The sequence below is a fragment of the Amphiprion ocellaris genome, chromosome 22, assembly GCF_022539595.1.
Source record: "Amphiprion ocellaris isolate individual 3 ecotype Okinawa chromosome 22, ASM2253959v1, whole genome shotgun sequence".
Lineage (NCBI taxonomy): Eukaryota > Metazoa > Chordata > Actinopteri > Pomacentridae > Amphiprion > Amphiprion ocellaris.
The window spans coordinates 7803296-7818546 of record NC_072787.1 but is presented as its reverse complement, the minus strand read 5'-3'; the positions used below and the strand labels follow the sequence as shown (position 1 = coordinate 7818546).

The 15251-nt window shown below is 42.1% G+C and overlaps 1 protein-coding gene across 1 annotated transcript in view; it reads left to right on the top strand.

The window, feature by feature from the left end:
• Positions 1–11404, top strand: part of mkxa (mohawk homeobox a) — a 31948-nt gene extending 20544 nt beyond the window's left edge. Inside the window, exons 6-7 of the mRNA XM_023262675.3 lie at positions 8539–8572; positions 8698–11404. Coding sequence (XP_023118443.2) covers positions 8539–8572; positions 8698–8905 — 242 coding nt within the window. The 3' untranslated portion in view covers positions 8906–11404. The remainder of the gene's footprint in view (positions 1–8538; positions 8573–8697) is intronic.
• Positions 11405–15251: the final 3847 nt, after the last annotated feature.

Here is a 15251-nt window from a genome sequence, read left to right as displayed (position 1 = left end):
CAAAATCAGTAACTGTTTAAGGCACCTCAGGGTGCTGCCATATTGACTCTGGGAGATACTGTTGCAGACACTGAACTATGTGTGCACAGAGTATGAGGGACATTTGTAGATGTTTTATTGGAGGACATTTCCAGGATATTTCCACAAAGAGACGTTAACGATAGTTGTCCAGAGTTGAATTTTAGCTCAGTGTAGTGCATTGTCAAATCAAAATGATATGGTTGCAAAGTAGAGCCTTATGTGAAGTCAGTGATCTGTATGTCCACAGGTACAAGTACACTACTGTTCAAATGTTTGGGGTCACCCAGACAATTTCATGTTTTCCATGAAAACTCACACTTTTATTCATGTGCTAACATAACTGCACAAGGGTTTTCTAATCATCAATGAGTCTTTTAACACCATTAGCTAACACAATGTAGCATTAGAACACAGGAGTGATGGTTGCTGGAAATGTTCCTCTGTACCTCTATGGAGATATTCCATTAAAAATCAGCTGTTTCTGGCTAGAATAGTCATTTACCACATTAACAATGTCTAGGCTGGATTTCTGATTAATTTAATGTTATTTTCATTGTTATCTTCTTTCAAAAATAAAGACATTTCTAAGCAAACCCAAACTTTTGAACTGTAGTGTATGCGCATGAAATTTACTCTTAGCTATAAAAGCTTAGTTTCCCTACAGAAAGCAAGAGGAAGATTAGTTAGACATGTGTTTGTTAAGTGAGATTAAAGACTGAGTTCATTTCATATTCTGTTGCTCATTATGTGATGATTTATTGGCTAGATTTTTTAGTAAAATGCCATTTATTTCTGACCAATTCCTCTGGGTGGATGATAAAAATCAAAACTTTATTTATTTCCAGTGTACTTTCATGTGTAAAAGGGTATATTCCAGTCTTAGAGCTGTAATTCTGCTCTCTTTTAAGTCTTTGTGTCCCAGGGATGTGACAAAGTGGATAATAAAACTAAGTAACCGACTAGATTACATAAAGGTCTGTTTTTAAGAAAGGCTGTGAGGTGTCTTTTAGGGTGTGGCGGGTCTAATGGTGGGAACAACTAGGAGTTGGCTGAGGGGAGGTATAATCCTGGCATTAAGCTGTGGTACAGCTTCATGCGAATGGAAAGGTGGATAAAAAGACAGAGACAGAGAGACGAAGAAAAAAACCCTGATGGTGAACCTCTGTCATTGCAAGATGGGATACTGGCTTCCGACCACTAAACAGAGGCTGGCTGTGAGGCAAACAGAGAAGACAGCAGCAGACTGAGACGGATTGCATTCTTGCCGTCATCTTGTGTTAGAAGTGTTAACAGACAAACATCGGCACAGACACTGTTTATGCTCAGCTCCCTAACATAGAACTGGAAGAGTGCGGAATAATAAGCCCTCTCAACCTGATCGTTTTTAAATCATCGGCACGCCAAGGCTCTCCGGGACGGACGCACACACACAATCAGGTCATCAGATTCAGAAAACACAGCTGCCTGCCTAGTCAAGGGAAACTGAGCCACACTGCCCTGGTCCGTATAAAACACAAATTGTTTCCATTTTAAAAACCGAGCCGTGTCTGGAACAATAGGCTGCCATTGTGTTCCCACGGGATGGAGGAGAACGGAGGGAGCTTTAATGAGAGAGCAGAGGTGTGACCCAGGGAGGACACGGAACACACACACGCAGAACTTCCCCAAGAGTGTGAGTGGCCAGTTCAACTACCACTGTGAAGAATTGCAACATAATGATGCAGTGAGTGCAACGCAAACATATCATTTGGCCTCCAGCTCCCGAAAAAAGGCTATTTTCCCGCACATGTAAACACTTAAAATCTGAATAATGTTTACTCGTGGTTTCTGCTATTTTTTTCTTTCCTAATGTGTGTGCTTTGTGCACCACAAACACCGTCCTGTTACTCAGAGCGCTGTGACGACAGGACACAGCGCAGGAGACTCAGCACTGTTTTGTCTCTTTGGTACCTGTTGTATGAAGCCAGTGATAAGAGGCTCATCTGTTCATCATCAGCGATGCATCCCTGTTGTCATGAAGTCAGCTTGTGAGGCATGAGCACCGTGATCCGTAGATACTATCGCTGTCTCCTTTTCAGTCTTTCTGTGATGATCACATTGGCGTTGTCTCGCCAAATCTCAGTTCCTGATCCCTGCTCATTATGAGCTTGTTGGTTCCTCCTTTTTGTTTGTCCGTGACACTGCGGCAGTCCGCCCACACCCGCATAGACAAGACACTCACACACTCGCCATGACAACGTATTTACTTCGCCGTCGAGACGCTCTCCTCATTTTGGCTGATTTACGGGGGCCCTGATTACACTCTGTTTACTGGCACTCGTAAACACAATGACAACCTGGCAGTGTTTAAACATCTGAAACACTGTTATTATTTCTCCATCAAGCAAGAAGACACAAGGCAATCCTCATTGCTGGATCTTGGTTATCTGCCCCAACCGCAGCCACACCAGTGTGTCATCTGCTGGGCAGACATGGAAAAAAAGCACAGAAAAAGCAGTGCAGTGGATTGGGGAGTCATTCTTGGGCAGCAGCTCAGTATCTGTCTGGCTGTGTCACTGGATGTATGTTCTATTTAATAGTGTAAGAGCTAATTATTCAATATTTTTTTAAGCGATGAAAGTGTTGTCAAGACAAACGGAGAAGACATTAAATTCACGGCATGTATGATGTCTTTGGCTAACTGAGTGGAATTGACAGTTTTGATTTTTTGAAGCCTCGGACTCACTCAGTACCAGCAGAGCCAGAGAGAGAGGGAGAGAAATGGCAGGGAGGCGTAATATAAAAGTAGTGCTGGCAGAGCATGACTTAGTGGAGTGCCAAGGCATCTCTAACTTCATTTACAGACTCTTCTTGACATTATAAAAAGCACAGATCATCAGAGAAATCTATAAAAGATAGATCTCAAAGGCCAGAAGCATGAGTTTCACACCTCAAATCAAAGGTAGCATCAGTGGGTGTCGTAGTACACCGCCTGAAGGGTTTGTCATTTCCTTTTTTGGTCAGAACCAAAAAGATTTGCCAAAAAGTGATAAATCCAAGTGGTCACAAGTCTGCACATTTAGTAATATGAATGTTTCCTGACCTCCAGTAAAATGTCTCATAACAGAGGCGTTGCTGGAGGTAAAGAGCAGCCTGCTGAATGATACCCTTTCTGTCCAGTGCAGCACTATGACTCACCTTTGGTGACAGTAAATCCTGACTCATCCTCAGACCTTGACTGGCTGCCCGAGACTTCAAAGCGGCTACATAACGGCGTGATGATTTGTTCTCATACTGACCTCTGCTGCGGTTGCACAGGTCAGCGACGAGGAGATTGTGGAGCCTGCAACACCACTCTGGTTCTCATCAGGTGCTTTAGAGCAAATCAGCTTAGCTCATTTCCTTACCCCAACAATTGAGTTTGGACTTGTCTCTGTGTGTGCGACTATATCGGCCTCCCTCCAGAGGTGGAAAATCTTCTCATGCCGGTCAAAGTAAACTCATTGCACTTTCTGCCCAGTGACATACAACTCTCTCATACCACTTTCTAATACATCTTCCTTTCTAAAAGGTTTATTAGTTCAAGCTAACAGCTGTAATAATTGTTAATTTACTGATGAGTTATTTGAGCCATTTTGAGGCTCTTTTGAGTTGCCAGGTTTCTGAGTAGTGTTTATTCTGCTCCAGCAGGAAATATGTTTGACTTATTAGACATAATAACAAGGCTAGTGATGACCAGTAAGAGAGTTTTTTCACAACCTGGCAACCTAAAAGTTACTCTTCTAACTGGCCTATAAAGAATCAGGAGGTTGATCTTTTCACCAGTAGTAAAGCCAAAAGTTGCACATGTTAAATCCTTAATATAAGGTGAACGTTCAAAGCGCAGAATTTTTTTACATAGAAATGCAAGTCTGGTATATTCAAGCAAAAGGAGTTCAGAAAAGCCTGCCAGTGTCAGGTACATTTCTCTGCATTTAGGAGTACACCTGAATTTTAAAGCTGTTTTTTCTGGTGAAATTTCCATGCTGGGAAACCAGTCAAAGGAAGTAGTACCTTTGACAACGGAGCAGCAGAGGTCGACTTGGCTATAGCAAGTAGGAGTAAGACAGAAAGAAGCATCCAAAAAAAAAAGAAAAAAAAAGAAAGAAGCATCCAAAAAAAGTTTAGGATTATCCAGATAAAAAATAAACTCAGCATTCAGATCAAATGTAACATTCTAAAACTGAAAGTGATTGACAGCAAAGCATACTTCATAAGCATTCGTCTGCAGTGTTTGCATAATTACTCTCCCTGCCTTAAGGGGGAGACAAAAGCTTCACACTGCAGCTTTAAATTGTTGTTGATTCTTTTATTATTTAGAAATTTCTGACATAATAACTCATCATCCCCAAACTGACTTTTCAACTTCATTAGCAATTGTAGTTGACTCTGTTGTTAGTACGTGACTAAAGTATGAAAGTTTGTTCTTACGACTAGCAGTATTAAGAAAACAGAACATGGTATAATCAACGCCTAGGGAGGGACGTCACATTATGATTATAATGAATGCTTATGTGTTTTGAAAAGATCAATACCATGCATTAACTATGGAGCCATAGAGCCAGAATTGGTTAGCTTAGTATGTAGACTGGAAGCAGATACAGCTAGCCTGGCTGTTTGCAAAATTTAAATTTCTGTGGATTAAGACATTGTTTCTTTATCAAATGATGTTTTTTGATTAGGGACACAGCAGTCAAAGCAGAAATCCAACTTTTAGAGACAGCCAGGCAATCTGAGTTTGCTTGTTCGTGTATTAATGCAAAGCTAGGCTAACCCTGTAAAGGAAAAGTAAAACCCACTGTTAGAAAAAGACAACATCAGTTTTACTCTTCATATATATATATATATATATATATATATATATATATATATATATATATATATATATATATATATATATATATATATATATATATATATATATACATAAAATTTTTGCTCATTGTTTTCTATATTTGGGTTTTACAGGGCTAACAACAGACCCCTAGCCCTGGCTATAGTTAATACCCACACCTGACATATGGTATGATATCATTCTTATAACTCAAAAACGCACTCCCTAAAAATGTCAAACTATTCCTTTAATATCCTGTCCTTCTATGTATCTGTTTCTATATTTTCCTTTAGTTTGTTGTTTCCTGTGGAATATCGTTAAAGCCACTGATGACTTTTTTTGGCAACATGCAATTTTTCGCATCCAAGCATTGGCACTTATTTTAAGTCACTTTGGACAAGACCACCCGCTGAAAGCCCAAGATGTCATAAAATGCGTGTATGTGTGTGTTTATTTGTCTGCCTAATCCAGCCCAGCCCATGGTTTGTGTAACAGGCCCGGCCTTGTTTATTGTTGTGTGTTGCTAACAACAGCACCAGATGGTAATGATGATAGTTGACAGTCATCTTCACAGGTGGAATCTCCTTCCCTCTCTAATTTGTCAGCCCCCACTTGTTTTCTCTCATTTTCCCCACGTTTTATTAAAACTAGTTTTTCTCCTTTTTCACCCTTTTTTGCTCTCCCTTAGTCACCCCGCCGAGATGTTAAGTGAGCAAGTATTTTTGGACTTCCAGCACGATGCCAGAAACCATCAGACTTCTTTGCTTTCCCCTTTGGCAGTGCGTGAAACCCCACTGTCAGTGAAGCCCAAAGGCAACAGCAAAGTTGACTGAGTGTTCAGTAGCAAAGTAGTAAAGCAAAAAAGGAGAAAATAATAAAAGGTCCTCAGTGATTTATTGGCGATTTATTGAGTCTTTGGCTCTGCTCTTGTTTTAAAAAATCTGACTTTTAGATGTTTTAGGCAACGGGGGTTGGAAATTGAGCTTTTGCATGCAGTGGTGCATTTCCAGATTCTATGGTCTGGGGTTCCCAAGGGCCAGGACGGGTATCTAGTCCCAAATTGGGGGTTTTTGGTGCAGGGTGGCTTGGGTCATCTTTTTGTCCGCACCGCCATCTACTCGAAACCTCTGAAACCTCTGTTCTGTATATTCTAAACTCAGCATCTGGACAGTGGCTGCCTCGCACTCACTGGAAACACTTAAAGCTGTGGATGGAAAGACTCACAGGCTGCACTTCACAGCCCGCAGTGACTTCACAGCACACAAATACACACTTTCTTCAGCATGTTGGTTGTCTTTGATGTCGCTGCTATTGACCTTCTCACTGCTGTCACCAGCCAATCCTTACACCGGGCATTTCAGCAGTAAACACTGAGCTAATATATCTTGGGGGGGAACATAAACAACACATGAAAACAGTGTAATTGGCCTGCAATTACAGTGCTGTAATTTCGGAGAGTGATGCATATTTTTAATCAGGACCAATCTGCTTCGGAGAACTGGCAACAATCAAGAAAGTAGATGGAGATAGAATACAAACCGAATGGCTTCGCAGTCTTCAACTATCCGCTTGCTTTTCCCAATTAGGTTTGAAAAATGGCTGAAAAGGTATAGTTTAATTAAAAATTGGAGATGAAGAAGAGATGGAAAATATCAAGGGCTTTCAAATAAAACTTCCTGACACAGCACAGAGTCGCCCTTTATTAAAACAGACGGGAAACACGGCATTTGTTTTGGCTGAGATAGATGGGAATGGCCAGTCTCGAGTACCTGGATCTCGGGGTATTATAGCAAATCACTGCAGCAAGAGGTGAACATTTGGAAGAGAGAAGACAAGGGACCCGAGGAATATCACTAAAGGAAAAGGGACTCGCTGATAAAGCAAGATAGAGGCCGAGGCAAAGATAGGACAGCAGGGAGTTGTGGCCAAACGAGAATGTGAGGATTTTGTTGGAACGCTTTGACGCACTAAAGCCTAAAATCTCATCCTGTGGTTTGTACTTCTGGGTTATCATGTCCTCATCTCCCTCTCACACGTGCACTCACATTCCTTCTGTCTAAGAACGATCAACAGGAGAAACCTGTGGAGAGTGGAGTCTATCTCTTCTCTGTGGAATACACCTATTACAGAACAAATGGGAAAACTACAGGAAATTTCATAATCAGGCCCACATTAGCCCGAGGCTTCACAAACCCGGTTCTGTCAGCTTGGGTCACGCTACACGGGAACAGTTTTGGAAAACAAGGGAGGAACAGAGCAAGGCGTTGGGAATAATTAGCCACTCATGGCAGCTTGCAAAAGCCTGAACACTGGATCCAGATATTTGGAACATCTATGGAGGGCTTTGGCGAGGTTAGAGGTGAAAAATCAGAATGGCAAAGTCTTGTGTGTACTTTCTGTTGATGTTGAAGGAGTTTGGAGTTTTGACTCTCAGCTTCTGTGGCTGTCTGTTGACTAAAGCTAAATCCCGAACACAGTGTCCTTGCGCAACCTTTTCCAGTCATTCCTACAAACATGGTAAGGAGATTCCAGCAGTAATGAACTTTGCAGATTTTCATTAGTAAGTGGGAATGCTCGGGAACGCCTGTCGACTGTTGTTTTGCGGTGATGATGATGCGAGGAAGGGCCTCATTAAAACAGCAACTCAGGTTTAGACATTTGCCTTATTGGGAAGTATCACGTGGGGGGTACAGGAGACCTGGTATCTCTGGGTCAGGTTGTGGTGTAGCATCTGGGAAACAAAGGTGGAACTTGGGAAGACAAACTCTTTGATACCTTTGGACTAAATGGAAATTTTAGCAGAACATACCCTCTTTTGAACATTCTTAAGTCGTCCAGTCATCTATACCTGGTCAAGACTGAACTTCTTAAAAGCTCACAGATCTTTAGCTGTGTGTTTAGTTAACTTAAAGAGAGCGCCTTGAGGCTGCACAGCTAGAAAATCCAGATGCTCTGCTCTCCTTTAATGCCTCATGAAACGCCAAGCCTGTGTCATCATATTCACTGCTGGGCAAAAACTCACCTAAAGCTGGACCCTAGACAGAAGACAGGTTCAGCGCAAGCACACACTCCACTGAATCTCCCCACTCACACTCAGTGAAGTAAACACACTGGTTGCCCTCAAGAAAAGTTTGGTTTCATTGTTTAATGACTTTGCTATTCCCCGCTAATGTTTCACATATGAGATAGAGATTGCTCCCATTTGAAGAGAAAAAAAGAGAGCAGGCATCCATCTTTCTCTCACTGACTCACTTACTGCCTTTTCATTCCCACTCACATCTTTTACGCTCAGTCATTTTCGATCTGATTTCCTCAGACAACTCAATTACGCTGGCCGGGGCCCATTTGTTTTCGAACAAAATATTAGAGAATGGAGTTTATGAGTCATAAGAAGCATCTTTCAACTCAATCCTATTAGTCACTTTGTTTCTTGACGGCTTCTTGCAAAACGTCCTTTTTGTCCAGCATCTGAGTAAAGAGAGAAAACAGAGCAACACATGTTTGTACAGGACAGAGTACACATACAGTACAATACAGACCTCACACAAAACTGTGCACACACACACAACTCCTGAATGCGTATGTTAGCAAGATTTCAATAAATCCTCATTGACCCCAGAGAACTCTACAAAATTAACCTGTTTTTTTTCCCCTTGTGCTTTCAGAAACCACAGACCATGGATCAAGTAAATGTGACAAGTGAGTGGACTTTCTCTGACCTTGTAACCCAAATCAGATCCTTCAAATTACAAGCTTAACCTGACCTCTAACGCCATCTGTTTTGTTCTTTCCTGTGCATGTTTGCGTGTTCTGTTGATCATCAGTGGCAGCAGTGGCGTCGGAGCTGCGCAGAAGGAGAAGGTGAAGGGCAAAGATGAGACATACTGGAGGGAGATCAACGCCGCCATGGCCTTGACCAACTTGGCGCAGGGGAAGGACAGCGTCTCTGGAACTACCAGCTGCATCATCCAGAAGTCCTCCCATATAGCAGAGATAAAGACTGTTAAAGTGCCGCTGGTGCAGAAATATTAGCCCTGACGTCAACCTCCCGTCCCTCTATGCAAACCAGCAAACATTCCTGTTTCAGCAAACTCGCCAGAGTCCAAATAAACTCCCCCTGAAATGAAAAGAACTGTTGTTTAGGGACAGGGGTGATTGAAGCGAGTAAGTGTGAAACAAAAAGAGAACTTTCATTCTTTTTGGTTTGTTATTGGCAAATGTTTATGAGGCCTTGACCATCCTTTTCTTTTTTGGGCTGATGTGCGAGTGTTAGTGATAGTTTCACTGCAGTATTTCCTAAAACAAGACACTTTTGTAATGTTAACTTATTTTTTATGAATCTTTTTTTTTTTTAAATTTCTTCTTTTTTTATGCTACAAATTTTGTATTTTGCCAAAGTGCCTTTGTTCTTCAGACGAATAACTCACTGACTGTGGTCAATGCAAAGTGCAGATACTGAGGTGCCTCTGGAAGTTTGTAAAGGAATATGTAATAGAGTGTAGACTCACAGTCATGATTCAGGATTTGTTTTGTGAATGAAAACTCCCCACAACAGGATGTGCCTTAAGGACTGAATGAGCTCACCATCCGAGGCACTGATGAGCTCAAATAGCACACACCCACACAGATACTCTTAGAAAATGCCCAGCACGATTCTCTGAAGGCATTGTTCTTGTTTTGACTGTAGTCTTCATTTTGACTGTAAACTGAACACTGCTTTGTCTCAGTCGGACTCTCGTTGCTGGCAGGCCGACAGTAACTGCTGCATGTGTAGATAAACAGCAGATCGATAAGCAGCCAGCTTTCACATCTCGGCCTTGGATTTTATGAACCAGCGAAGGATTCCTTTCTTATCGCGGCTTTTATTTGCTGAAACGTGCACAAGCACTCAGCTGGACCCAAATGAAGACACGTTCGCCTACGCAGTGAGACAGATGTACACAGATCCACATGCGTGCTTTAAGGTTCAGCTGATGAATGCCTTGACCTAAAAGGGATGTTTTTGCTTTGCATTATCAGTGTTTTATGTGGACTGTGTTGCCTTTTCACGTTTTTGCTCAGAACAAGATAGTCCAGAGTGAATGAAAGAACATAACACACACATACACGTGAAAACTCCCCCCACCACCACCAGCTCCTCCAGCCTTTTGATCCTCTGCCCTCAGCTGTTTAGCATTACATTCAAATTGCTGTTTACAAGGAGCCAGAGGAAAGGCTTAAAAGTTTAACTTTCTCCCCCACGCTTTTTTTCCCCCTCAACTTCAAAAATACATTTCAGTATTATCTCTTTGTCAGCCAAGCAAGTGTTCAAAGTATTTGTTATTGTCAGTCTGTATATGTCTGGATGTTTTTTCTTTCTGATCAAAAACTTGGTTTCTCTTAACTGTACTGCATTAAGAGCTCCTTGTGTCATCCAGTGGAAAGAAGCTCTGTGAGAGAAAGTACTTATGCACGGTGCATATGTTATAAACGTTTGTGGCGACGAATGCCAAGTTCTCAAACGTGGGAAATCAAGTTGGACTTATGAGAGAAACTGAAGTTGGCTCTCTGTGCTGACTTTTTAATTTTATGTATATCTTCAAGGTACTGTTTATGTGTGTCAAAATGTACACTCCTTCATAAATTGTGCAGTTTCTATTTTTTTTTTGACAACCCAGACTGTGCTTATGGTCAAGGACTTTGAGAGGGAGTGAAGTTGCACAAAGTGACTTTTTGACCTTTTTTATGTGTCTTGAATGTGCAAACTGTTAAAGAGAAATCTGCACTTATGGTTTTTGGTTTTTCAATGAAGGTGTTTTCACATAAAGGTGAGGAGAGGTAAAATGAAATGAAGGGCAACCCTATATTATTCCTGTTAGTGTGCCTATGGACGTATAATGAAATGAATCGCACTAGCCAATCCCCAGGCACTATTTGCTTATGCAGTGGGGGCTGTGGGCTCCCACATGTGTTTTTTATACACCTGATCCAGGCAGGGTAGCTGCGGGGTAGTGCTGGGCCGCTCCTTGTGTTTCTAATTGCACCTCTGAACCTCTGGACCGCTCGCGACCCTCACACCTCACACGATACCCACTCGCTGGGAGGAGACAGAGCGAGGGAAGGAGGCTGAAGAGACAACAGAGATGCCTTTGTTGTTCTGACCTGCCATCACTCCCTCAACGACACTACGAAGATGAACAAATGGGTTTCTACAGCCAAGACTTGGGTACTGTACATGCCTTTCTCCAGCACAAACCCTGCTTTCACAACCACGCTGACAGATGGAACGCAATGGCATGTATTAAAGCTTATAAATTATTATTACGGACTGTCAGAACAAAGAAAGTGGTGACCATAGTTTGTTTTTTTTATTGTTAAGTTATATAAATTGAGATTTTTTTTTTTGGTTCATTTTGATAGAGACTGGATTTTCAATCCAATGACCAAACGCATATCTCCTTGTATTGTCCGATTTGCTCTCATGTAAAATTTCTTTTATAAAAACAGTTGTTACTTGGTCAAAGCAATGAATAAACCTCTGAATGAAATGAATGGTATCTTGTTTCTTTTTGTTAAAGCTGCACCAGCTGATGTTTTAAGCAACTTCAACCTTACCAGCCGTGTTTTGTGAGTTTTGGGAGTTGTATTACTGCTACTGCAACTGGAAAAAAGGTTTATGAGAGTGGTGAGGCTGAGAAAACAGTAAATGTATGAACTGTGAATCAACACAATTTACTAAACATTGCTATAACAATCTGAAGTGTTTTGTGATGATTATGTTTGCAACTAAGTGGAACAACCTTCATATGTTATTGAGTTATTAATATATATTGTGAAGTGCAGTTGTAAGAGAAATACAATCCATCATATGCAGGAGTGTCAGTTTTATGTCCCTGTTTTCTTTGAGGGGAAAACAAAAAACAAACACAAATTCTAGCCTCTAAATAGCTACTTCAAGAAACTCCACTTTTCTTTTGTTGATTTCACCAGACTAAAGTCTTCCTCTTAACCATGAGCCACCACTCAACGTTGATCACAATATAGGAGATGTTTGTTTACGACACAAAAGGCGAGGCGGTTTTAAAGAGCTAAACAAACTAATCATGACAAGCCAGTGGAAGAGATGAATGTATACAGCAGGGAGCTGCCTCAACCACATACCACACATTAGTGGTCTGGGCCCCAGCATTCACTATCTCCTGTGTATTTTTGCTACCTTCACAAGGATGTTGGGTGTTTAACTTTATTTGTTTGACCCGGGATCAGATCGAAATCTGTCTCTCGGGAGTTCAAGAGGGCAGAAGCAGTAGCAGGAGATAAATGACTTTAAATAAAGATTTCATAAAGTTTGGGTTTTCTATATCCGTTGTTGTGACGTGGATACCTAGGGTAGTCTGTACATATAATTTGAACACTTGTGGTATTGTGGATCCTGCATGATAGCGTGAATAGACAACCAAGTCTTTGTGTAGTGTCTGGCATCTCGAGGAGACCAAGGAAAGACTGGATTTATGTCTCACACTTCCAAGGTGTGTCCTTCTCCTCGGGGCTCCCTTCTCCTTCCTGTATATTAATGGCTCTACCATGCCACTGCTAGTCCTGAACCTGAGCTCTGCCACAGAGCCAAGGCCTAAACTTCTCTCACGTCAGGAGAGGACGATACCAAAAGAGAAAGCAAGACTGCAAGAAGTGATTTGGGAGGACTAAAGACGTTGACGGCAGGTCTTCCTTTGTAGCAGCAAACACTACAAACATGTTGGAAGGCCTGCGTGCAGTGGTTCAGTTATTAGTGAGAAACAATCAGGACAAGATACACTGGTGGTTTTCCTGTGGATCAGCTGCCTCTGGACTTCGGCACTGTGAGACGGCTCACGCTCATACTTCCCAAAACAATCCTATCAGGTTTTTTGACCTCTCATCCCTCACTGCACTGGGCTGGCTGAACTTCAGATTCACTGAGGCACATTTTCCATTGAAAACCTAAGTGATATTCCACGCTGCCTATAGCTTCTCCATTCACTTTTTTTTTCATCCATGCCTCCTCTGTGTGCTGCTGAAAGATTTGAAAGAAGTCGTGGAAGTGCACGGTTATCTCGGAGCAGGAGACGGACAAGTGGAGATTCTCGCCTGGCGCTGGCCACGACTTGACAGACTCCAGACTTCACCTTGGCCTTTTAGTCGGCCAGAAACTCCGCTGCACCGACAGAGGGTGAAACCACACGGAATGAAATCCAAGAACACAGACGCTCTGAAAATCATTTCCCATTTGATGAGGAAATATGACTCCCGTCGCATGCTGAAGTAATTAGTTACCTTGCTGTGAAGGATGCTCCAAGGAGCCCCCGTTCATTAGAGCCAGGACTTTGTCTTTTGCTTGCTCCTGCCCTTGGACGCAAGTATGAGAGAAACTGCTGGGCCTAATTGTTAGATTCCTGAAAGAATTGACTGATTAAAAACTCCGGCCTTGCAATCATTTCAAGATTGGGACTGTTTTGGATCAACTGTAACTTCACGGGTGTTTGAGGAGGCGAGGCATTCAGGCCACTGCTCAGATCCTGGACACTGCGCTAACCAGAACTAATCACACAGTGGATGAAGGGTCAGAGGAACATTATTACTTTACAAATTACACTCAGTAAATTAGCATATTTTGCTGTAGGGCACATCTGCAGATGAAGTTTGCGTGATACTGGGAGCATCCACTGGATGATACACGGAAACATTAGCTAGTGCGGAGGAGGAATTAAACTGCAGGGCGCTTACACAGATTACTGCCAAAATTAATTAGTTTAATAAAAGCGGTACGGCTAGGGAACAATGTGGTATTTTGGATTTAATTCAGATTTTTGGATTTCCTGTAAATATAAAATTTTAAACATCCTTGCCTACACTGTTCTCAAGGCTTCTGCTGTGGATCTTCTCACCCAAGAAATAATTAAATCCCTACTTCTTTCTTCTAGATTTCACTTTTGCTGTCTTATGTTCCATTTCATTATGTATAATTTCCTCAAATCATTTACTTTAAAGTCAGCGCTACATTCCCTGTTTGTCTTCTTGATTCCATTATTATATTAAGGCCACATTTCTCTGTTCTTCTTCTGGATTAGGCTTTGTTGTGAGGCGGTTTCTGAGTCTCGTCCTTGTTGAGCTAACCTAAGGCTGTTGAAAAATATTTCCTGTCTTCATTTCTTATAATAAACTTCTTCAGAAACCACCAGGAACAAGATGGAGAGAGCTATGCTTACACGGAACCGCAAGTAAACGCTGATTTTGGCCAAATGAGGACATGCCGGCTGTTATTCCAGGTGGACATCATCTCCATTTTGTTTTGTGAAAGGGTCTGGGGGAAAAATGTGACACATGCCAGTTTTAAACAAAAAAGGTCAATTGCGCTTGTAAGAACAGACTGTGGAGGCATGCACATTGTTCTGACCTGAGAGCACTGGGAAATGGATAAATGTAGGTGGTGGAGTTGCCAGAGTAAACTGCTCTCACAGAAAGGGAGACACACTTTTCATGGAACGGAACAGGAATGGGTCTTTGGGAGCGAGGGAATGCAGGAAATCTGTGCTTTGATACCTGGTGTCAAGTTTTCGCTTTCATTCACGTGATTTCATCGACCACAGTTCCTCATACGTGTTAGTCGGCGAGAATACGCTTATACCAACTCCAACCACGCAAATCATTTCTCCCTCTTCGCTGTAAATTGACATAATCCCAGTCAAAGTCTCACCACAAAGCCCTGCAACACAACAGCTCCCATGTTCAGTGCTGTTGTTCAGTGGTTGGTCCGTTTCGTTTCCATTTGCCTCTGAGATCCAAACAGGCCCACCATGCACCACCACATGCAGTGGATCTCCCTGTTTGTTTATTGGAGGATAATGATTGTGAATTTCCTCCCTGGATCCCATGTCTCGGTACATCCAAGAGTCTCTCTCACACACACACACACAGTAACAGAAACAGGGCTGGACAAGCAGGCGGTTTAGCTGCCTGCACCTCAGCTGTTTCCTAACAGCCTAAATCCTGGTAATTGCTGTTCTCCTGAGCTCCTCAGACAGCCCGACTAAACAGCTGCTACAAGCAATGAGACCCCTTCCAGAGGTACTGTGGGTCCGAGCCAGTGCACAGCTGCCAACACGGGATCAAGACGAAGCTCAGAACCTGTGGAGAGCAGAATGACATGCAAGCTGTGGGGTGAGAACTGGTACTTTAACTTCTGTTGGTGCAAACAAAAGTTAAGATGACCTATCTATTTTCATATACACATGTAATCCCCTGATGATAGTCGGCATTTCAGCTCCTGAAATTACCCTGAGAATGTTTTGAACTCCTTTTATTTCAGTCAGACATCGGCTTATTCACAGTCATTGTTTGACTTAGTGAGTTCACAAAATAC